The sequence below is a fragment of the Atractosteus spatula genome, chromosome 5 (assembly GCF_055471065.1).
Source record: "Atractosteus spatula isolate fAtrSpa1 chromosome 5, fAtrSpa1.hap1, whole genome shotgun sequence".
Lineage (NCBI taxonomy): Eukaryota > Metazoa > Chordata > Actinopteri > Semionotiformes > Lepisosteidae > Atractosteus > Atractosteus spatula.
In genome coordinates, this window is record NC_142710.1 from 10718286 (window position 1) to 10743302 (window position 25017).

General features: G+C 56.1%; 1 protein-coding gene across 1 annotated transcript; it reads right to left on the bottom strand.

Moving 5' to 3' along the window:
• Window positions 1-1313: 1313 nt before the first annotated feature.
• Window positions 1314-21789, bottom strand: LOC148834061 (kinesin-like protein KIF22). The gene is made up of 8 exons (XM_088916510.1): window positions 21625-21789; window positions 18644-18770; window positions 15955-16075; window positions 14494-14659; window positions 13287-13360; window positions 11217-11423; window positions 3280-3339; window positions 1314-3193 (listed from the first exon to the last, which is right to left on the bottom strand). The coding sequence occupies exons 1-8, from the start codon at window positions 21746-21748 to the stop codon at window positions 3164-3166; spliced, it is 909 nt and encodes a 302-aa protein (XP_088772636.1). The 5' UTR covers window positions 21749-21789; the 3' UTR covers window positions 1314-3163.
• Window positions 21790-25017: the final 3228 nt, after the last annotated feature.

Here is a 25017-nt window from a genome sequence, read left to right on the forward strand (position 1 = left end):
ACTTTGTATCAGTTTCAGGCAGATGGACACATTCAGCTCTGGCACCACCTGGTGGTGATATATGACCACTACACCGTCCACAGAGCTACACAAAGATAAAGAAACAGGTAACCGATTACAGAAATGATCCCTGACAATACAGAGAAACACACGTGTAAAACTGATTACACTACTCTCATGAGATCCCCACTTCTCAATACTAAGAACATTCTCAGCTACGAATGCTCAGCGCAGAGATAGCCTGGAGTCGAGAGGAGAGTCCAGCACATTGCAGTACACTCAGTGACGCAGAGCACTGAGACCAGTACAATACAGTAGGAAGAGCTGTGCGCTGAGTACCAGTACAGTACAGGAGGGAGAGCTGTGTGCTGAGACCAGTACAGTACATGAGGAAGAGCTGTGCGCTGAGACCGGTACAGTACATGAGGAAGAGCTGTGCGCTGAGTACCAGTACAGTACAGGAGGGAGAGCTGTGCGCTGAGACCGGTACAGTACAGGAGGGAGAGCTGTGCGCTCAGACCGGTACAGTACAGGAGGGAGAGCTGTGTGCTGAGACCGGTACAGTACAGGAGGGAGAGCTGTGCGCTCAGACCGGTACAGTACATGAGGAAGAGCTGTGTGCTGAGACCGGTACAGTACAGGAGGGAGAGCTGTGCGCTCAGACCAGTACAGTACAGGAGGGAGAGCTGTGTGCTGAGACCAGTACAGTACATGAGGAAGAGCTGTGCGCTCAGACCGGTACAGTACAGGAGGGAGAGCTGTGCGCTCAGACCGGTACAGTACAGGAGGGAGAGCTGTGTGCTGAGACCAGTACAGTACAGGAGGAAGAGCTGTGCGCTCAGACCGGTACAGTACAGGAGGAAGAGCTGTGCGCTCAGACCGGTACAGTACAGGAGGGAGAGCTGTGCGCTCACTGGTACAGTACAGGAGGGAGAGCTGTGCGCTCAGACCGGTACAGTACAGGAGGAAGAGCTGTGCGCTCAGACCAGTACAGTACAGGAGGGAGAGCTGTGCGCTCAGACCGGTACAGTACAGGAGGGAGAGCTGTGCGCTGAGACCGGTACAGTACAGGAGGGAGAGCTGTGCGCTCAGACCGGTACAGTACAGGAGGGAGAGCTGTGCGCTCAGACCGGTACAGTACAGGAGGGAGAGCTGTGCACTGAGACCGGTACAGTACAGGAGGGAGAGCTGGGTGCTGAGACCGGTACAGTACAGGAGGAAGAGCTGTGCGCTGAGACCAGTACAGTACAGGAGGAAGAGCTGTGCGCTCAGACTGCTATGGTTTATCTAACAGAAATGCCACAACATCCCACTGGAAGCACAGACAAGTTTATTACATCAGAGAAAATAAATATAAAACAAGAGGGACGATATTAAAAACTCACAGCAAGTAAAGCCCTGCGCGCTCGTAGGCATCACATCTGAAACATCCCAGACATACTCAGGAAACCACACAGAAACCCAAGACATGCCACCCCCCAGAGAGGATCTGGGAGGATGCAGCACTTGCAGGAACAGACATGTTTATATCCGGACCCGTCCAAGACGCCACTGAGGTGACTGGAAAACTGGCGCTCTCACCCAGCTCCCAGCCCACTGGAGCCCAGCAGGGGGCGCTCTCACCCAGCTCACAGCCCACTGGAGCCCAGCAGGGGGCGCTCTCACCCAGCTCCCAGCCCACTGGAGCCCAGCAGGGGGAGCCTGGCCAGTACCTGGAGGGGAGACTCCTGGGAGAGGTGTGAGTGGGGCCAGCAGGGGGCGCTCTCACCCAGCTCCCAGCCCACTGGAGCCCAGCAGGGGGAGCCTGGCCAGTACCTGGAGGGGAGACTCCTGGGAGAGGTGTGAGTGGGGCCAGCAGGGGGAATCTCACCCAGCTCCCAGCCCACTGGAGCCCAGCAGGGGGCGCTCTCACCCAGCTCCCAGCCCACTGGAGCCCAGCAGGGGGAGCCTGGTCAGTACCTGGAGGGGAGACTCCTGGGAGAGGGGTGAGTGGGGCCAGCATGGGGCGCTCTCACCCAGCTCCCAGCCCACTGGAGCCCAGCAGGGGGAGCCTGGCCAGTACCTGGAGGGGACACTCCTGGGAGAGGGGTGAGTGGGGCCAGCAGGGGGCGCTCTCTCCCTGCGCTCTGTGTGGGTCCTGATGCCCCAGTACAGTGATGGTGAGCTATAAAAGACTAGGGCTGGACACTGACGGGGACACTGGACTGTAAGAGGGCTCCGTCCTTCAGAGGAGACGTAAAACCGGGGTCCTGACTCTCTGTGGTCATGAACAATCCCGGGGTGTCTCTATAAAAGAGTCGGGTGTTACCCCGGTGTCCCCCTGGTCTTGACCAGTCCTGGCCTCCTAGTAACCCCTGATGACCTCTGACCTGTCCTCATCGCTCTGAGAGCTGCTGTGTGTGAGCGCACTGGTGGGGCTCCACACTGCTGCTGCTGGAGAGGGGGGGTCCAGAAAGGCGCTATATATAAGGGTCAGCATTAAGATCATGGATTCCTGAGCCTTCGGAAACAAGGCCACAGAAGTGGGAGCAGAATCAGCGCTGCGTGACGACGGCGGGACGAACAGGCGAAGGTGCGCTCGGCGGCGAGCAGGGGACAGGCCTTCCCACCGCGGAGTACACCCGGAGCCCCTCCTGGGCCGCCCGCTGCGGTCGCCAATCAGAGCCGGACTGATCCCCAGCGGCTCGGGGAAGGCCCTCCCCTCCCCGCCCCGCCCCGCAGGGAGGAGGCTGGGAACCGGCTGCGCTCCGTCGCCTGCGAGGGGGGGGGGCTCAGTGTAAGAGTGGAGCGCACCCCCGCGGTGTGTGCCGCGGGGGAACCCAGGGGTCTCTGGGGCCGGCGCCGGCAGCGAGCCGCTTCGGAAAGACCGCTGGCCGCAGGGCAGGGGCCGAGAGATGGCGGGAGAGCGCTGGGGACCCCCAGAGCGCTGGGCTTCTCCTCTCAGGGTCAGGGTCAGGGTCAGGGTCAGGGTCAGGGTCCACGCGCTGGCCAGCAGGGGGCGAGAGAGAGGGAGGACGAAGGAAGAAGCTGGGTGTGTGTGATGATGCAGGCTGGAGGTCGGAGGTCGGAGCCCAGCTCAGGGGGTGTCCAGGCACGCTGTCCTCCTCACACACGCTCTCCGGGGTGCCAGGCCCGGTCCGGTCCGGTCGGGCTGCGAGGCTGATCAGTGGCCCAGCATGCACAGCACGTTCACCTGGACAGGAGAGGGGGGCGGTCACACCGCGTCACAGCCAGAGCCGGGCGCCTGCCCTCCGGACCGGGGCGACGGCGGCAGCTCACCTTGATGAACGAAGACAGACGCTTCGCCGATATCCCCTCCAGCTGCTGCAGGTCCTCGATCTGAACGAGAGAGAGACAACAGCCTGTCACAGCGAGCCCGTCTCTCAATAATAATACAGTGTGTGATCTCCTGTCCCAGCCTGAGGAACAGACAGTGAGCCTGTCTCTCAATAATAATAATACAGTGTGTGATCTCCTGTCCCAGCCTGAGGAACAGACAGTGAGCCTGTCTCTCAATAATAATAATACAGTGTGTGATCTCCTGTCCCAGCCTGAGGAACAGACAGTGAGCATGTCTCTCAATAATAATAATACAGTGTGTGATCTCCTGTCCCAGCCTGAGGAACAGACAGTGAGCCTGTCTCTCAATAATAATACAGTGTGTGATCTCCTGTCCCAGCCTGAGGAACAGACAGTGAGCCTGTCTCTCAATAATAATAATACAGTGTGTGATCTCCTGTCCCAGCCTGAGGAACAGACAGTGAGCCTGTCTCTCAATAATAATAATACAGTGTGTGATCTCCTGTCCCAGCCTGAGGAACAGACAGTGAGCATGTCTCTCAATAATAATAATACAGTGTGTGATCTCCTGTCCCAGCCTGAGGAACAGACAGTGAGCCTGTCTCTCAATAATAATAATACAGTGTGTGATCTCCTGTCCCAGCCTGAGGAACAGACAGTGAGCCTGTCTTTCAATAATAATAATACAGTGTGTGATCTCCTGTCCCAGCCTGAGGAACAGACAGTGAGCCTGTCTCTCAATAATAATAATACAGTGTGTGATCTCCTGTCCCAGCCTGAGGAACAGACAGTGAGCCTGTCTCTCAATAATAATAATACAGTGTGTGATCTCCTGTCCCAGCCTGAGGAACAGACAGTGAGCCTGTCTCTCAATAATAATAATACAGTGTGTGATCTCCTGTCCCAGCCTGAGGAACAGACAGTGAGCCTGTCTTTCAATAACAATAATATAGTGTGTGATCTCCTGTCCCAGCCTGAGGAACAGTGAGCCTGTCTCTCAATAATAATACTACAGTGTGTGATCTCCTGTCCCAGCTTGAGGAACAGTGAGCCTGTCTCTCAATAATAATACTACAGTGTGTGATCTCCTGTCCCAGCCTGAGGAACAGTGAGCCTGTCTCTCAATAATAATAATACAGTGTGTGATCTCCTGTCATAGCCTGAGGAACAGTGAGCCTGTCTCTCAATAATAATAATACAGTGTGTGATCTCCTGTCCCAGCCTGAGGAACAGACAGTGAGCCTGTCTCTCAATAATAATAATACAGTGTGTGATCTCCTGTCCCAGCCTGAGGAACAGACAGTGAGCCTGTCTTTCAATAATAATAATACAGTGTGTGATGTCCTGTCCCAGCCTGAGGAACAGTGAGCCTGTCTCTCGATAATAATACTACAGTGTGTGATCTCCTGTCCCAGCTTGAGGAACAGTGAGCCTGTCTCTCGATAATAATACTACAGTGTGTGATCTCCTGTCCCAGCCTGAGGAACAGACAGTGAGCCTGTCTCTCAATAATAATAATACAGTGTGTGATCTCCTGTCCCAGCCTGAGGAACAGTGAGCCTGTCTCTCAATAATAACAATACAGTGTGTGATCTCCTGTCCCAGCCTGAGGAAAAGACAGTGAGCCTGTCTCTCAATAATAATAATACAGTGTGTGATCTCCTGTCCCAGCCTGAGGAACAGACAGTGAGCCTGTCTTTCAATAATAATAATACAGTGTGTGATCTCCTGTCCCAGCCTGAGGAACAGTGAGCCTGTCTCTCAATAATAATACTACAGTGTGTGATCTCCTGTCCCAGCTTGAGGAACAGTGAGCCTGTCTCTCGATAATAATACTACAGTGTGTGATCTCCTGTCCCAGCCTGAGGAACAGACAGTGAGCCTGTCTCTCAATAATAATACTACAGTGTGTGATCTCCTGTCCCAGCCTGAGGAAAAGACAGTGAGCCTGTCTCTCAATAATAATAATACAGTGTGTGATCTCCTGTCCCAGCCTGAGGAACAGACAGTGAGCCCGTCTCTCAATAATAATAATACAGTGTGTGATCTCCTGTCCCAGCCTGAGGAACAGACAGTGAGCCCGTCTCTCAATAATATTAATACAGTGTGTGATCTCCTGTCCCAGCCTGAGGAACAGACAGTGAGCCTGTCTCTCAATAATAATAATACAGTGTGTGATCTCCTGTCCCAGCCTGAGGAACAGACAGTGAGCCTGTCTCTCAATAATAATAATACAGTGTGTGATCTCCTGTCCCAGCCTGAGGAACAGACAGTGAGCCTGTCTCTCAAGAATAATACTACAGTGTGTTATCTCCTGTCCCAGCCTGAGGAACAGACAGTGAGTCTGTCTCTCAATAATAATAATACAGTGTGTGATCTCCTGTCCCAGCCTGAGGAACAGACAGTGAGCCTGTCTCTCAATAATAATACAGTGTGTGATCTCCTGTCCCAGCCTGAGGAACAGTGAGCCTGTCTCTCAATAATAATAATACAGTGTGTGATCTCCTGTCCCAGCCTGAGGAACAGTGAGCCTGTCTCTCAATAATAATAATACAGTGTGTGATCTCCTGTCCCAGCCTGAGGAACAGACAGTGAGCCCGTCTCTCAATAATAATAATACAGTGTGTGATCTCCTGTCCCGGCCTGAGGAAAAGACAGTGAGCCTGTCTCTCAATAATAATAATACAGTGTGTGATCTCCTGTCACAGCCTGAGGAACAGACAGTGAGTCTGTCTCTCAATAATAATAATACAGTGTGTGATCTCCTGTCCCAGCCTGAGGAACAGTGAGCCTGTCTCTCAATAATAATAATAATACAGTGTGTGATCTCCTGTCCCAGCCTGAGGAACAGACAGTGAGCCTGTCTCTCAATAATAATAATACAGTGTGTGATCTCCGGTCCCAGCATGAGGAACAGTGAGCCTGTCTCTCAAGAATAATAATACAGTGTGTGATCTCCTGTCCCAGCCTGAGGAACAGACAGTGAGCCTGTCTCTCAAGAATAATACTACAGTGTTGGATATCCTGTCCCAGCTTGAGGAACAGTGAGGCTGTCTCTCGATAATAATACTACAGTGTGTGATCTCCTGTCCCAGCCTGAGGAACAGACAGTGAGCCTGTCTCTCAATAATAATACAGTGTGTGATCTCCTGTCCCAGCCTGAGGACCAGACAGTGAGCCCGTCTCTCAATAATAATACTACAGTGTGTGATCTCCTGTCCCAGCCTGAGGAACAGACAGTGAGCCTGTCTCTCAATAATAATACAGTGTGTGATCTCCTGTCCCAGCCTGAGGAACAGACAGTGAGCCTGTCTCTCAATAATAATAATACAGTGTGTGATCTCCGGTCCCAGCATGAGGAACAGTGAGCCTGTCTCTCAAGAATAATAATACAGTGTGTGATCTCCTGTCCCAGCCTGAGGAACAGACAGTGAGCCTGTCTCTCAAGAATAATACTACAGTGTGTGATATCCTGTCCCAGCCTGAGGAACAGCAAGCCTGTCTCTCGATAATAATACTACAGTGTGTGATCTCCTGTCCCAGCCTGAGGAACAGACAGTGAGCCTGTCTCTCAATAATAATACTACAGTGTGTGATCTCCTGTCCCAGCCTGAGGAAAAGACAGTGAGCCTGTCTCTCAATAATAATAATACAGTGTGTGATCTCCTGTCCCAGCCTGAGGAACAGACAGTGAGCCCGTCTCTCAATAATAATAATACAGTGTGTGATCTCCTGTCCCAGCCTGAGGAACAGACAGTGAGCCCGTCTCTCAATAATATTAATACAGTGTGTGATCTCCTGTCCCAGCCTGAGGAACAGACAGTGAGCCCGTCTCTCAATAATAATAATACAGTGTGTGATCTCCTGTCCCAGCCTGAGGAACAGACAGTGAGCCTGTCTCCCAATAATAATACAGTGTGTGATCTCCTGTCCCAGCCTGAGGAACAGTGAGCCTGTCTCTCAATAATAATAATACAGTGTGTGATCTCCTGTCCCAGCCTGAGGAACAGACACTGAGCCTGTCTCTCAATAATAATAATACAGTGTGTGATCTCCTGTCCCAGCCTGAGGAACAGACAGTGAGCCTGTCTCTCAATAATAATAATACAGTGTGTGATCTCCTGTCCCAGCCTGAGGAACAGACAGTGAGCCTGTCTCTCAAGAATAATACTACAGTGTGTTATCTCCTGTCCCAGCCTGAGGAACAGACAGTGAGTCTGTCTCTCAATAATAATAATACAGTGTGTGATCTCCTGTCCCAGCCTGAGGAACAGACAGTGAGCCTGTCTCTCAATAATAATACAGTGTGTGATCTCCTGTCCCAGCCTGAGGAACAGTGAGCCTGTCTCTCAATAATAATAATACAGTGTGTGATCTCCTGTCCCAGCCTGAGGAACAGTGAGCCTGTCTCTCAATAATAATAATACAGTGTGTGATCTCCTGTCCCAGCCTGAGGAACAGACAGTGAGCCCGTCTCTCAATAATAATAATACAGTGTGTGATCTCCTGTCCCGGCCTGAGGAAAAGACAGTGAGCCTGTCTCTCAATAATAATAATACAGTGTGTGATCTCCTGTCACAGCCTGAGGAACAGACAGTGAGTCTGTCTCTCAATAATAATAATACAGTGTGTGATCTCCTGTCCCAGCCTGAGGAACAGACAGTGAGCCTGTCTCTCAATAATAATAATACAGTGTGTGATCTCCTGTCCCAGCCTAAGGAACAGACAGTGAGTCTGTCTTTCAATAATAATAATACAGTGTGTGATCTCCTGTCCCAGCTTGAGGAACAGACAGTGAGCCTGTCTCTCAATAATAATAATACAGTGTGTGATCTCCTGTCCCAGCCTGAGGAACAGTGAGCCTGTCTCTCAGTAATAATAATACAGTGTGTGATCTCCTGTCCCAGCCTGAGGAACAGTGAGCCTGTCTCTCAATAATAATAATACAGTGTGTGATCTCCTGTCCCAGCCTGAGGAACAGTGAGCCTGTCTCTCAATAATAATAATACAGTGTGTGATCTCCTGTCCCAGCCTGAGGAACAGACAGTGAGCCTGTCTCTCAATAATAATAATACAGTGTGTGATCTCCGGTCCCAGCATGAGGAACAGTGAGCCTGTCTCTCAAGAATAATAATACAGTGTGTGATCTCCTGTCCCAGCCTGAGGAACAGACAGTGAGCCTGTCTCTCAAGAATAATACTACAGTGTTGGATATCCTGTCCCAGCTTGAGGAACAGTGAGGCTGTCTCTCGATAATAATACTACAGTGTGTGATCTCCTGTCCCAGCCTGAGGAACAGACAGTGAGCCTGTCTCTCAATAATAATACAGTGTGTGATCTCCTGTCCCAGCCTGAGGACCAGACAGTGAGCCCGTCTCTCAATAATAATACTACAGTGTGTGATCTCCTGTCCCAGCCTGAGGAACAGACAGTGAGCCTGTCTCTCAATAATAATACAGTGTGTGATCTCCTGTCCCAGCCTGAGGAACAGACAGTGAGCCTGTCTCTCAATAATAATAATACAGTGTGTGATCTCCGGTCCCAGCATGAGGAACAGTGAGCCTGTCTCTCAAGAATAATAATACAGTGTGTGATCTCCTGTCCCAGCCTGAGGAACAGACAGTGAGCCTGTCTCTCAAGAATAATACTACAGTGTGTGATATCCTGTCCCAGCCTGAGGAACAGCAAGCCTGTCTCTCAATAATAATAATACAGTGTGTGATCTCCTGTCCCAGCCTGAGGAACAGACAGTGAGCCTGTCTCTCAATAATAATAATACAGTGTGTGATCTCCTGTCCCAGCCTGAGGAACAGTGAGCCTGTCTCTCAGTAATAATAATACAGTGTGTGATCTCCTGTCCCAGCCTGAGGAACAGACAGTGAGCCTGTCTCTCAATAATAATAATACAGTGTGTGATCTCCTGTCCCAGCCTGAGGAACAGACAGTGAGCCCGTCTCTCAATAATAATAATACAGTGTGTGATCTCCTGTCCCAGCCTGAGGAACAGACAGTGAGCCCGTCTCTCAATAATAATAATACAGTGTGTGATCTCCTGTCCCAGCCTGAGGAACAGACAGTGAGCCCGTCTCTCAATAATAATAATACAGTGTGTGATCTCCTGTCCCAGCCTGAGGAACAGACAGTGAGCCTGTCTCTCAATAATAATAGTACAGTGTGTGATCTCCTGTCCCAGCCTGAGGAACAGACAGTGAGCCCGTCTCTCAATAATAATAATACAGTGTGTGATCTCCTGTCCCAGCCTGAGGAACAGTGAGCCTGTCTCTCAATAATAATAATACAGTGTGTGATCTCCTGTCCCAGTCTGAGGAACAGTGAGCCTGTCTCTCAATAATAATAATACAGTGTGTGATCTCCTGTCCCAGCCTGAGGAACAGACAGTGAGCCTGTCTCTCAATAATAATAATACAGTGTGTGATCTCCTGTCCCAGCCTGAGGAACAGACAGTGAGCCTGTCTCTCAATAATAATAATACAGTGTGTGATCTCCTGTCCCAGCCTGAGGAACAGACAGTGAGCCCGTCTCTCAATAATAATAATACAGTGTGTGATCTCCTGTCCCAGCCTGAGGAACAGACAGTGAGCCTGTCTCTCAATAATAATAATACAGTGTGTGATCTCCTGTCCCAGCCTGAGGAACAGACAGTGAGCCTGTCTCTCAATAATAATAATACAGTGAGTGATCTCCTGTCCCAGCCTGAGGAACAGACAGTGAGCCTGTCTCTCAATAATAATAATACAGTGTGTGATCTCCTGTCCCAGCCTGAGGAACAGACAGTGAGCCTGTCTCTCAATAATAATAATACAGTGTGTGATCTCCTGTCCCAGCCTGAGGAACAGACAGTGAGCCTGTCTCTCAATAATAATAATACAGTGTGTGATCTCCTGTCCCAGCCTGAGGAACAGACAGTGAGCCCGTCTCTCAATAATAATAGTACAGTGTGTGATCTCCTGTCCCAGCCTGAGGAACAGACAGTGAGCCTGTCTCTCAATAATAATAATACAGTGTGTGATCTCCTGTCCCAGCCTGAGGAACAGACAGTGAGCCTGTCTCTCAATAATAATAATACAGTGTGTGATCTCCTGTCCCAGCCTGAGGAACAGACAGTGAGCCTGTCTCTCAATAATAATAATACAGTGTGTGATCTCCTGTCCTAGCCTGAAGAACAGACAGTGAGCCTGTCTCTCAATAATAATAATACAGTGTGTGATCTCCTGTCCCAGCCTGAGGAACAGACAGTGAGCCTGTCTCTCAATAATAATAATACAGTGTGTGATCTCCTGTCCCAGCCTGAGGAACAGACAGTGAGCCTGTCTCTCAATAATAATAATACAGTGTGTGATCTCCTGTCCCAGCCTGAGGAACAGACAGTGAGCCTGTCTCTCAATAATAATAATACAGTGTGTGATCTCCTGTCCCAGCCTGAGGAACAGACAGTGAGCCTGTCTCTCAATAATAATAATACAGTGTGTGATCTCCTGTCCCAGCCTGAGGAACAGACAGTGAGCCTGTCTCTCAATAATAATAATACAGTGTGTGATCTCCTGTCCCAGCCTGAGGAACAGACAGTGAGCCCGTCTCTCAATAATAATAGTACAGTGTGTGATCTCCTGTCCCAGCCTGAGGAACAGACAGTGAGCCCGTCTCTCAATAATAATAATACAGTGTGTGATCTCCTGTCCCAGCCTGAGGAACAGACAGTGAGCCTGTCTCTCAATAATAATAATACAGTGTGTGATCTCCTGTCCCAGCCTGAGGAACAGACAGTGAGCCTGTCTCTCAATAATAATAATACAGTGTGTGATCTCCTGTCCCAGCCTGAGGAACAGTGAGCCTGTCTCTCAATAATAATAATACAGTGTGTGATCTCCTGTCTGTGTATGTTGATAATCCAGTACCTGAGTGAAGGGGCCGTTCACTGCCCGCCAGCCCAGGATCAGCTTGGCCTTCTTGTCTCCGATCTGCTGCAGGGACTTCAGGTCCTTCAAGCTGCCCGTATTGAGGACCTGCAGGATTTTCTGACGAGACTTTTCAAGCAGTTCAGAGTCCAGCTGGGCTTCCCAGTCAAGACTGCAGGCATTCTCCTTCATCTCTGGAGAAACAGCCTGACAGAGACACACAACACCGTACATTAACACTGACTGGACACTCCAGTACATTAACACTGCACTGAGAGAGAGAGGGGTTAATACAGACACACTGACTGGACACTCCAGTACATTAACACTGCACTGAGAGAGAGAGGGGTTAATACACACACTGACTGGACACTCCAGGACATTAACACTGCACTGAGAGAGAGAGGGGTTAATACACACACACTGACTGGACACTCCAGTACATTAACACTGCACTGAGAGAGAGAGGGGTTGATACAGACACACTGACTGGACACTCCAGTACATTAACACTGCACTGAGAGAGAGAGAGGGGTTAATACAGACACACTGACTGGACACTCCAGTACATTAACACTGCACTGAGAGAGAGAGGGGTTAATACAGACACACTGACTGGACACTCCAGTACATTAACACTGCACTGAGAGAGAGAGGGGTTAATACACACACACTGACTGGACACTCCAGGACATTAACACTGCACTGAGAGAGAGAGGGGTTAATACAGACACACTGGACACTCCAGTACATTAACACTGCACTGAGAGAGAGAGGGGTTAATATAGACACACTGACTGGACACTCCAGTACATTAACACTGCACTGAGAGAGAGAGGGGTTAACACAGACACACTGACTGGACACTCCAGTACATTAACACTGCACTGAGAGAGAGAGGGGTTAATACACACACACTGACTGGACACTCCAGTACATTAACACTGCACTGAGAGAGAGGGGTTAGTACAGACACACTGACTGGACACTCCAGTACATTAACACTGCACTGAGAGAGAGAGGGGTTAATACAGACACACTGACTGGACACTCCAGTACATTAACACTGCACTGAGAGAGAGGGGTTAATACAGACACACTGACTGGACACTCCAGTACATCAACACTGCACTGAGAGAGAGAGGGGTTAATACACACACACTGACTGGACACTCCAGTACATTAACACTGCACTGAGAGAGAGGGGTTAATACACACACTGACTGGACACTCCAGTACATTAACACTGCACTGAGAGAGAGGGGTTAATACAGACACACTGACTGGACACTCCAGTACATGAACACTGCACTGAGAGAGAGAGGGGTTAATACACACACTGACTGGACACTCCAGTACATGAACACTGCACTGAGAGAGAGAGGGGTTAATACAGACACACTGACTGGACACTCCAGTACATGAACACTGCACTGAGAGAGAGAGGGGTTAATACACACACTGACTGGACACTCCAGTACATGAACACTGCACTGAGAGAGAGGGGTTAATACAGACACACTGACTGGACACTCCAGTACATTAACACTGCACTGAGAGAGAGAGGGGTTAATACAGACACACTGACTGGACACTCCAGTACATTAACACTGCACTGAGAGAGAGAGGGGTTAATACAGACACACTGACTGGACACTCCAGTACATTAACACTGCACTGAGAGAGAGGGGTTCATACAGACACACTGACTGGACACTCCAGTACATTAACACTGCACTGAGAGAGAGAGGGGTTAATACAGACACACTGACTGGACACTCCAGTACATTAACACTGCACTGAGAGAGAGAGGGGTTAATACAGACACACTGACTGGACACTCCAGTACATTAACACTGCACTGAGAGAGAGAGGGGTTAATACACACACACTGACTGGACACTCCAGTACATTAACACTGCACTGAGAGAGAGGGGTTAATACACACACACTGACTGGATACTCCAGTACATTAACACTACACTGAGAGAGAGAGGGGTTAATACACACACACTGACTGGACACTCCAGAGAGAGGGGTTAGTACAGACAGTACAGAAAGGACTGTCACCTGTTTGTCTCTCTTCTTGCTGTGAGCTGGCTCTGGTCTGCAGACGATGGCACACTTCTGGAGGGGCGGCACCACTGCAGAGAGAGAAGAGTCAATACAGGCTACATCACCCAGCTCCCAGCCCACTGGAGCCCAGCAGGGGGCGCTCTCTCCCAGCTCACAGCCCACTGGAGCCCAGCAGGGGGAGCCTGGCCAGTACCTGGAGGGGACACTCCTGGGAGAGGGGTGAGTGGGGCCAGCAGGGGGCGCTCTCACCCAGCTCCCAGCCCACTGGAGCCCAGCAGGGGGAGCCTGGCCAGTACCTGGAGGGGAGACTCCTGGGAGAGGGGTGAGTGGGGCCAGCAGGGGGCGCTCTCACCCAGCTCCCAGCCCACTGGAGCCCAGCAGGGGGAGCCTGGCCAGTACCTGGAGGGGAGACTCCTGGGAGAGGGGTGAGTGGGGCCAGCAGGGGGCGCTCTCACCCAGCTCCCAGCCCACTGGAGCCCAGCAGGGGGAGCCTGGCCAGTACCTGGAGGGGACACTCCTGGGAGAGGGGTGAGTGGGGCCAGCAGGGGGCGCTCTCACCCAGCTCCCAGCCCACTGGAGCCCAGCAGGGGGAGCCTGGCCAGTACCTGGAGGGGAGACTCCTGGGAGAGGGGTGAGTGGGGCCAGCAGGGGGCGCTCTCTCCCTGCGCTCTGTGTGGGTCCTGATGCCCCAGTACAGTGATGGTGAGCTATAAAAGACTAGGGCTGGACACTGACGGGGACACTGGACTGTAAGAGGGCTCTGTCCTTCAGAGGAGACGTAAAACCGGGGTCCTGACTCTCTGTGGTCATGAACAATCCCGGGGTATCTCTATAAAAGAGTCGGGGTGTTACCCGGTGTCCCCCTGGTCTTGACCAGTCCTGGCCTCCTAGTAACCCCTGATGACCTCTGACCTGTCCTCATCGCTCTGAGAGCTGCTGTGTGTGAGCGCACTGGTGGGGCTCCACACTGCTGCTGCTGGAGGGGATCCCCACCACCAGCGGGGCGTCCAGAAAGGCGCTATATAAGTATAAGGGTATTATTAATAACCCCTGATGACCTCTGACCCGTCCTCCTCGCTCTGAGAGCTGCTGTGTGTGAGCGCACTGGTGGGGCTCCACACTGCTGCTGCTGGAGGGGATCCCCACCACCAGCGGGGCGTCCAGAAGCAGCGAGACCCCGCTCCCCCCCAGCTGCTCTCACCGTGCACGGGGGGCACCACCGCCTGCAGGACCTGCCGCGGGGCTGCAGCGCACTGCTTCCTCTGCAGGGGGCGCCGGTCAGCACAGAACAGCCCCGCGGAGCTGCTGGAGGGGCAGGAGGGCAGTTCGGACTTCCCCTCCTGCTGGCTCTGTCTCTCCTGCAGCTTCTGGAGACGCAGCGGGTCAGAGAGAGACACAGAGACAGACAGCGGGTCAGAGAGAGACACAGAGACACAGAGACAGACGGCAGGTCAGAGAGAGAGACAGAGACACAGAGACAGACAGCAGGTCAGAGAGAGACACAGAGACACGGAGACAGACGGCAGGTCAGAGAGAGAGACAGAGGCACAGAGACAGACAGCGGGTCAGAGAGAGACACAGAGACAGACGGCAGGTCAGAGAGAGAGAGACAGAGGCACAGAGACAGACAGCGGGTCAGAGAGAGACACAGAGACAGACGGCGGGTCAGAGAGAGACACAGAGACAGACGGCGGGTCAGAGAGAGGGACAGAGACAGACAGAGACAGACGGCGGGTCAGAGAGAGGGACAGAGACAGACAGAGACAGACGGCAGGTCAGAGAGAGAGACAGAGACACAGAGACAGACGGCGGGTCAGAGAGAGGGACAGAGACAGACAGAGACAGACGGCAGGTCAGAGAGAGACACAGAGACACAGAGACAGACGGCGGGTCAGAGAGAGGGACAGAGACAGACAGCAGGTCAGAGAGAGACACAGAGACAGACAGCGGGTCAGAGAGAGAGAAACAGAGACAGATGGCAGGTCAGAGAGAGAGAAACAGAGACAGATGGCAGGTCAGAGACAGACAGAGACAGACGGCAGGTCAGAGAGAGAGACACAGAGAGACAGAGACAGCGAGTCAGAGAGAGAGAGACACAGAGACAGACAGCGGGTCAGAGAGAGAGAGACACAGAGACAGATGGCAGGTCAGAGAGGGACAGAGACAGACGGCGGCTCAGAGAGAGGGACACAGAGAGACAGAGACAGCGAGTCAGAGAGAGAGAGACACAGAGACAGACAGCGGGTCAGAGAGAGGGATAGAGAAAGAGAGACAGCGGGTCAGAGAGAGGGACAGAAACAGACAGAGACAGCGGGTCAGAGAGAGAGGGACACAGAGACAGACAGCGGGTCAGAGAGAGAGGGACACAGAGAGACAGAGACAGCGAGTCAGAGAGAGAGAGACACAGAGACAGACAGCGGGTCAGAGAGAGGGACAGAGAAAGAGAGACAGCGGGTCAGAGAGAGGGACAGAGACAGACAGAGACAGCGGGTCAGAGAGAGAGGGACACAGAGACAGACAGCGGGTCAGAGAGAGAGGGACACAGAGACAGACAGCGGGTCAGAGAGAGAGAGACACAGAGACAGAGAGAGGGACAGCAGGGAGAGAAAGTCGCTCCAGCGAAGGAGACTCCGAGGGGGCAGAGGCAGGTGTCCAGCCGGACCTGGATGTCCTTCCTGGACTGCTTCATGCTCTCCAGCACCATGCGCCTCTGGCCCTGCGGGGTCCCCAGGATCAGCCTCTCCAGCGTCTTCAGCCTCTCGAGCACCGCCGGGTCTGTGGAGCTACAAGAGGGGAGTCTATTACACACCGGGGCAGCAGAGAGAGAGAGGGGTGAGTCTATTACACACCGGGGCAGCTCTGAGAGAGAGAGGGGTGAGTCTATTACACACCGGGGCAGCTCTGAGAGAGAGAGGGGTGAGTCTATTACACACCGGGGCAGCTCTGAGAGAGAGAGGGGTGAGTCTATTACACACCGGGGCAGCTCTGAGAGAGAGAGGGGTGCCCCTGTGTCTGGGACAGACAGGGGAACACAGACAGCCGTACCCCTGTGTCTGGGACAGACAGGGGAACACAGACACCCGTACCCCTGTGTCTGGGACAGACAGGCGAACACAAACACCCGTACCCCTGTGTCTGGGACAGACAGGCGAACACAAACACCCGTACCCCTGTGTCTGGGACAGACAGGCGAACACAGACACCCGTACCCCTGTGTCTAGGAACAGACAGGCGAACACAGACACCCGTACCTCTGTGTCTAGGGACAGACAGGCGAACACAGACACCCGTACCCCTGTGTCTAGGGACAGACAGGCGAACACAGACACCCGTACCTCTGTGTCTGGGACAGACAGGCGAACACAGACAGCGGTGCCCCTGTGTCTGGAACAGACAGGCGAACACAGACAGCCGTACCCCTGTGTCTGGGACAGACAGGCGAACACAGACACCCGTACCCCTGTGTCTGGGGACAGACAGGCGAACACAGACAGCGGTGCCTCTGTGTCTGGGAGAGACAGGCGAACACAGACACCCGTACCCCTGTGTCTGGGACAGACAGGCGAACACAGACAGCCGTACCCCTGTGTCTGGGACAGACAGGGGAACACAGACACCCGTACCCCTGTGTCTGGGACAGACAGGCGAACACAGACAGCGATACCCCTGTGTCTGGGACAGACAGGCGAACACAGACAGCCGTACCCCTGTGTCTGGGACAGACAGGCGAACACAGACAGCGGTGCCCCTGTGTCTGGGGACAGACAGGCGAACACAGACAGCGGTGCCCCTGTGTCTGGGACAGACAGGCGAACACAGACACCCGTACCCCTGTGTCTGGGACAGACAGGCGAACACAGACACCCGTACCCCTGCGTCTGGGACAGACAGGCGAACACAGACACCCGTACCCCTGCGTCTGGGACAGACAGGCGAACACAGACACCCGTACCTCTGTGTCTAGGGACAGACAGGCGAACACAGACACCCGTACCCCTGTGTCTGGGACAGACAGGCGAACACAGACAGCGGTACCCCTGTGTCTGGGACAGACAGGCGAACACAGACAGCGGTGCCCCTGTGTCTGGGACAGACAGGCGAACACAGACACCCGTACCCCTGCGTCTGGGACAGACAGGCGAACACAGACACCCGTACCCCTGCGTCTGGGACAGACAGGCGAACACAGACACCCGTACCCCTGTGTCTGGGACAGACAGGCGAACACAGACAGCCGTACCCCTGTGTCTGGGACAGACAGGCGAACACAGACACCCGTACCCCTGCGTCTGGGACAGACAGGCGAACACAGACACCCGTACCTCTGTGTCTAGGGACAGACAGGCGAACACAGACACCCGTACCCCTGTGTCTGGGACAGACAGGCGAACACAGACAGCGGTACCCCTGTGTCTGGGACAGACAGGCGAACACAGACAGTGGTGCCCCTGTGTCTGGGACAGACAGGCGAACACAGACACCCGTACCCCTGCGTCTGGGACAGACAGGCGAACACAGACACCCGTACCCCTGCGTCTGGGACAGACAGGCGAACACAGACACCCGTACCCCTGTGTCTGGGACAGACAGGCGAACACAGACACCCGTACCCCTGCGTCTGGGACAGACAGGCGAACACAGACACCCGTACCCCTGCGTCTGGGACAGACAGGCGAACACAGACACCCGTACCTCTGTGTCTAGGGACAGACAGGCGAACACAGACACCCGTACCCCTGTGTCTGGGACAGACAGGCGAACACAGACAGCGGTACCCCTGTGTCTGGGACAGACAGGCGAACACAGACAGCGGTGCCCCTGTGTCTGGGACAGACAGGCGAACACAGACACCCGTACCCCTGTGTCTGGGGACAGACAGGCGAACACAGACACCCGTACCCCTGTGTCTGGGGACAGACAGGCGAACACAGACACCCGTACCCCTGTGTCTGGGACAGACAGGCGAACACAGACACCCGTACCCCTGTGTCTGGGACAGACAGGCGAACACAGACAGCCGTACCCCTGTGTCTGGGACAGACAGGCGAACACAGACACCCGTACCCCTGTGTCTGGGACAGACAGGCGAACACAGACACCCGTACCCCTGTGTCTGGGACAGACAGGCGAACACAGACAGCGGTACCCCTGTGTCTGGGACAGACAGGCGAACACAGACACCCGTACCCCTGTGTCTGGGACAGACAGGGGAACACAGACACCCGTACCCCTGTGTCTGGGACAGACAGGCGAACACAGACAGCGGTACCCCTGTGTCTGGGACAGACAGGCGAACACAGACAGCCGTACCCCTGTGTCTGGGACAGACAGGCGAACACAGACAGCCGTACCTCTGTGCCGGCTGTGGGCTCGGCCCCTGGTCCTGGCCCTGTCGCTGCCCCTCCTTCGGTCTCTTCTTCTGGGGCTGTGCACTCACTCCAGCCCCCTGCTCGTCACGCGGCCTCTTCATCAGCGGCTCTGCGGAGCGGCGACAGTGAGACGGCGCAGTCGAGGGACACAAGCGCACTCAGAGGGGCGGGACGAGGGACACTCAGAGGGGCGGGACGAGGGACACAAGCGCACTCAGAGGGGCGGGACGAGGGACACAGACTCACCCGGCGCCCGCAGGCTCTCCTGGACGAGGGGCAGGAGGGGTACAGACTCACCCGGCGCCCGCAGGCTCTCCTGGACGAGGGGCAGGAGGGGGCAGGAGGGGTACAGACTCACCCGGCGCCCGCAGGCTCTCCTGGACGAGGGGCAGGAGGGGTACAGACTCACCCGGCGCCCCCAGGCTCTCCTGGACGAGGGGCAGGAGGGGGCAGGAGGGGTACAGACTCACCCGGCGCCCCCAGGCTCTCCTGGACGAGGGGCAGGAGGGGGCGGGAGGGGTACGGACTCACCCGGCGCCCGCAGGCTCTCCTGGACGAGGGGCAGGAGGGGGCGGGAGGGGTACGGACTCACCCGGCGCCCGCAGGCTCTCCTGGACGAGGGGCGGGAGGGGTACAGACTCACCCGGCGCCCGCAGGCTCTCCTGGACGAGGGGCAGGAGGGGGCGGGAGGGGTACGGACTCACCCGGCGCCCGCAGGCTCTCCTGGACGAGGGGCAGGAGGGGGCGGGAGGGGTACGGACTCACCCGGCGCCCGCAGGCTCTCCTGGACGAGGGGCAGGAGGGGGCGGGAGGGGTACAGACTCACCCGGCGCCCGCAGGCTCTCCTGGACGAGGGGCAGGAGGGGGCGGGAGGGGTACAGACTCACCCGGCGCCCGCAGGCTCTCCTGGACGAGGGGCAGGAGGGGTACAGACTCACCCGGCGCCCGCAGGCTCTCCTGGACGAGGGGCAGGAGGAGGCAGGAGGGGTACAGACTCACCCGGCGCCCGCAGGCTCTCCTGGACGAGGGGCAGGAGGGGGCGGGAGGGGTACGGACTCACCCGGCGCCCGCAGGCTCTCCTGGACGAGGGGCAGGAGGGGGCGGGAGGGGTACGGACTCACCCGGCGCCCGCAGGCTCTCCTGGACGAGGGGCAGGAGGGGTACAGACTCACCCGGCGCCCGCAGGCTCTCCTGGACGAGGGGCAGGAGGGGTACAGACTCACCCGGCGCCCGCAGGCTCTCCTGGACGAGGGGCAGGAGGGGGCAGGAGGGGTACAGACTCACCCGGCGCCCGCAGGCTCTCCTGGACGAGGGGCAGGAGGAGGCAGGAGGGGTACAGACTCACCCGGCGCCCGCAGGCTCTCCTGGACGAGGGGCAGGAGGGGGCAGGAGGGGTACAGACTCACCCGGCGCCCGCAGGCTCTCCTGGACGAGGGGCAGGAGGGGACAGGAGGGGTACAGACTCACCCGGCGCCCGCAGGCTCTCCTGGACGAGGGGCAGGAGGGGGCGGGAGGGGTACAGACTCACCCGGCGCCCGCAGGCTCTCCTGGACGAGGGGCAGGAGGGGTACAGACTCACCCGGCGCCCGCAGGCTCTCCTGGACGAGGGGCAGGAGGGGGCGGGAGGGGTACGGACTCACCCGGCGCCCGCAGGCTCTCCTGGACGAGGGGCAGGAGGGGTACAGACTCACCCGGCGCCCGCAGGCTCTCCTGGACGAGGGGCAGGAGGGGTACAGACTCACCCGGCGCCCGCAGGCTCTCCTGGACGAGGGGCAGGAGGGGGCGGGAGGGGTACAGACTCACCCGGCGCCCGCAGGCTCTCCTGGACGAGGGGCAGGAGGGGACGGGAGGGGTACAGACTCACCCGGCGCCCGCAGGCTCTCCTGGACGAGGGGCAGGAGGGGGCGGGAGGGGTACAGACTCACCCGGCGCCCGCAGGCTCTCCTGGACGAGGGGCAGGAGGGGGCGGGAGGGGTACAGACTCACCCGGCGCCCGCAGGCTCTCCTGGACGAGGGGCAGGAGGGGGCGGGAGGGGTACGGACTCACCCGGCGCCCGCAGGCTCTCCTGGACGAGGGGCAGGAGGGGGCGGGAGGGGTACAGACTCACCCGGCGCCCGCAGGCTCTCCTGGACGAGGGGCAGGAGGGGTACAGACTCACCCGGCGCCCGCAGGCTCTCCTGGACGAGGGGCAGGAGGGGGCGGGAGGGGTACGGACTCACCCGGCGCCCGCAGGCTCTCCTGGACGAGGGGCAGGAGGGGTACAGACTCACCCGGCGCCCGCAGGCTCTCCTGGACGAGGGGCAGGAGGGGTACAGACTCACCCGGCGCCCGCAGGCTCTCCTGGACGAGGGGCAGGAGGGGGCAGGAGGGGTACAGACTCACCCGGCGCCCGCAGGCTCTCCTGGACGAGGGGCAGGAGGGGGCGGGAGGGGTACAGACTCACCCGGCGCCCGCAGGCTCTCCTGGACGAGGGGCAGGAGGGGACGGGAGGGGTACAGACTCACCCGGCGCCCGCAGGCTCTCCTGGACGAGGGGCAGGAGGGGGCGGGAGGGGTACAGACTCACCCGGCGCCCGCAGGCTCTCCTGGACGAGGGGCAGGAGGGGGCGGGAGGGGTACAGACTCACCCGGCGCCCGCAGGCTCTCCTGGACGAGGGGCGGGAGGGGTACAGACTCACCCGGCGCCCGCAGGCTCTCCTGGACGAAGGGCAGGAGGGGGCGGGAGGGGTACAGACTCACCCGGCGCCCGCAGGCTCTCCTGGACGAGGGGCAGGAGGGGGCAGGAGGGGTACGGACTCACCCGGCGCCCGCAGGCTCTCCTGGACGAGTGGCAGGAGGGGTACAGACTCACCCGGCGCCCGCAGGCTCTCCTGGACGAAGGGCAGGAGGGGGCAGGAGGGGTACGGACTCACCCGGCGCCCGCAGGCTCTCCTGGACGAGGGGCAGGAGGGGTACAGACTCACCCGGCGCCCGCAGGCTCTCCTGGACGAAGGGCGTGTTGACGATGCTCTTGGACTTGGCGGCGAAGTTGAGTGCGGTCAGCGTGTCGTAGTAGTGCTTGAACTCGGGCGCGATGTTGGTGATCATCACCGAGTGAGCAGAGCCGCCCAGAGAGTCCTGCACACACAGAGACACTGAGAGCACAGCACACACCCCTACACAACACACCTCTACACACACACCACAGCCCAGAGAGTCCTGCACACACAGAGACACTGAGAGCACAGTACACACCCCTACACAACACACCTCTACACAACCCCACAACACACCCCTCACACACACCACAGCCCAGAGAGTCCTGCACACACAGAGACACTGAGAGCACAGCACACACCCCTACACAACACACCCCTACACACACACCACAGCCCAGAGAGTCCTGCACACACAGAGACACTGAGAGCACAGCACACAGCCCTACACAACACACCTCTACACAACCCCACAACACACCCCTCACACACACACCACAGCCCAGAGAGTCCTGCACACACAGAGACACTGAGAGCACAGCACACACCCCTACACACACCACAACACACCCCTCACACACACACCACAGCCCAGAGAGTCCTGCACACACAGAGACACTGAGAGCACAGCACACACCCCTACACAACACACCTCTACACACACACCACAGCCCAGAGAGTCCTGCACACACAGAGACACTGAGAGCACAGCACACACCCCTACACAACACACCTCTACACAACCCCACAACACACCCCTCACACACACACCACAGCCCAGAGAGTCCTGCACACACAGAGACACTGAGAGCACAGCACACACCCCTACACAACACACCCCTCACACACACACCACAGCCCAGAGAGTCCTGCACACACAGAGACACTGAGAGCACAGCACACACCCCTACACAACACACCTCTACACACACACCACAGCCCAGAGAGTCCTGCACACACAGAGACACTGAGAGCACAGCACACACCCCTACACACACCACAACACACCCCTCACACACACACCACAGCCCAGAGAGTCCTGCACACACAGAGACACTGAGAGCACAGCACACACCCCTACACACACCACAACACACCCCTCACACACACACCACAGCCCAGAGAGTCCTGCACACACAGAGACACTGAGAGCACAGCACACACCCCTACACAACACACCTCTACACAACCCCACAACACACCACAGCCCAGAGAGTCCTGCACACACAGAGACACTGAGAGCACAGCACACACCCCTACACAACACACCTCTACACACACACCACAGCCCAGAGAGTCCTGCACACACAGAGACACTGAGAGCACAGCACACACCCCTACACAACACACCTCTACACAACACACCAACACGCCCCTCACACACACACCACAGCCCAGAGAGTCCTGCACACACAGAGACACTGAGAGCACAGCACACAGCCCTACACAACACACCTCTACACAACCCCACCACACACCACAGCCCAGAGAGTCCTGCACACACAGAGACACTGAGAGCACAGCACACACCCCTACACACACCACAACACACCCCTCACACACACACCACAGCCCAGAGAGTCCTGCACACACAGAGACACTGAGAGCACAGCACACACCCCTACACAACACACCTCTACACACACACCACAGCCCAGAGAGTCCTGCACACACAGACACTGAGAGCACAGCACACACCCCTACACAACACACCTCTACACAACCCCACCACACACCACAGCCCAGAGAGTCCTGCACACACAGAGACACTGAGAGCACAGCACACACCCCTACACAACACACCCCTCACACACACACCACAGCCCAGAGAGTCCTGCACACACAGAGACACTGAGAGCACAGCACACACCCCTACACAACACACCTCTACACACACACCACAGCCCAGAGAGTCCTGCACACACAGAGACACTGAGAGCACAGCACACACCCCTACACAACACACCTCTACACAACCCCACAACACACCCCTCACACACACATCACAGCCCAGAGAGTCCTGCACACACAGAGACACTGAGAGCACAGCACACACCCCTACACACACCACAACACACCCCTCACACACACACCACAGCCCAGAGAGTCCTGCACACACAGAGACACTGAGAGCACAGCACACACCCCTACACAACCCCACAACACACCCCTCACACACACACCACAGCCCAGAGAGTCCTGCACACACAGAGACACTGAGAGCACAGCACACACCCCTACACAACACACCTCTACACAACCCCACAACAAACCCCTCACACACACACCACAGCCCAGAGAGTCCTGCACACACAGAGACACTGAGAGCACAGCACACACCCCTACACAACACACCTCTACACACACACCACAGCCCAGAGAGTCCTGCACACACAGAGACACTGAGAGCACAGCACACACCCCTACACAACACACCTCTACACAACCCCACAACACACCTCTACACACACACCACAGCCCAGAGAGTCCTGCACACACAGAGACACTGAGAGCACAGCACACACCCCTACACAACACACCTCTACACACACACCACAGCCCAGAGAGTCCTGCACACACAGAGACACTGAGAGCACAGCACACACCCCTACACAACACACCTCTACACAACCCCACAACACACCTCTACACACACACCACAGCCCAGAGAGTCCTGCACACACAGAGACACTGAGAGCACAGCACACACCCCTACACACACCACAACACACCCCTCACACACACACCACAGCCCAGAGAGTCCTGCACACACAGAGACACTGAGAGCACAGCACACACCCCTACACACACCACAACACACCCCTCACACACACACCACAGCCCAGAGAGTCCTGCACACACAGAGACACTGAGAGCACAGCACACACCCCTACACAACACACCTCTACACAACCCCACAACACACCCCTCACACACACCACAGCCCAGAGAGTCCTGCACACACAGAGACACTGAGAGCACAGCACACACCCCTACACACACCACAACACACCCCTCACACACACACCACAGCCCAGAGAGTCCTGCACACACAGAGACACTGAGAGCACAGCACACACCCCTACACACACCACAACACACCCCTCACACACACACCACAGCCCAGAGAGTCCTGCACACACAGAGACACTGAGAGCACAGCACACACCCCTACACAACACACCTCTACACACACACCACAGCCCAGAGAGTCCTGCACACACAGAGACACTGAGAGCACAGCACACACCCCTACACAACACACCTCTACACAACCCCACCACACACCACAGCCCAGAGAGTCCTGCACACACAGAGACACTGAGAGCACAGCACACACCCCTACACAACACACCTCTACACAACCCCACCACACACCAC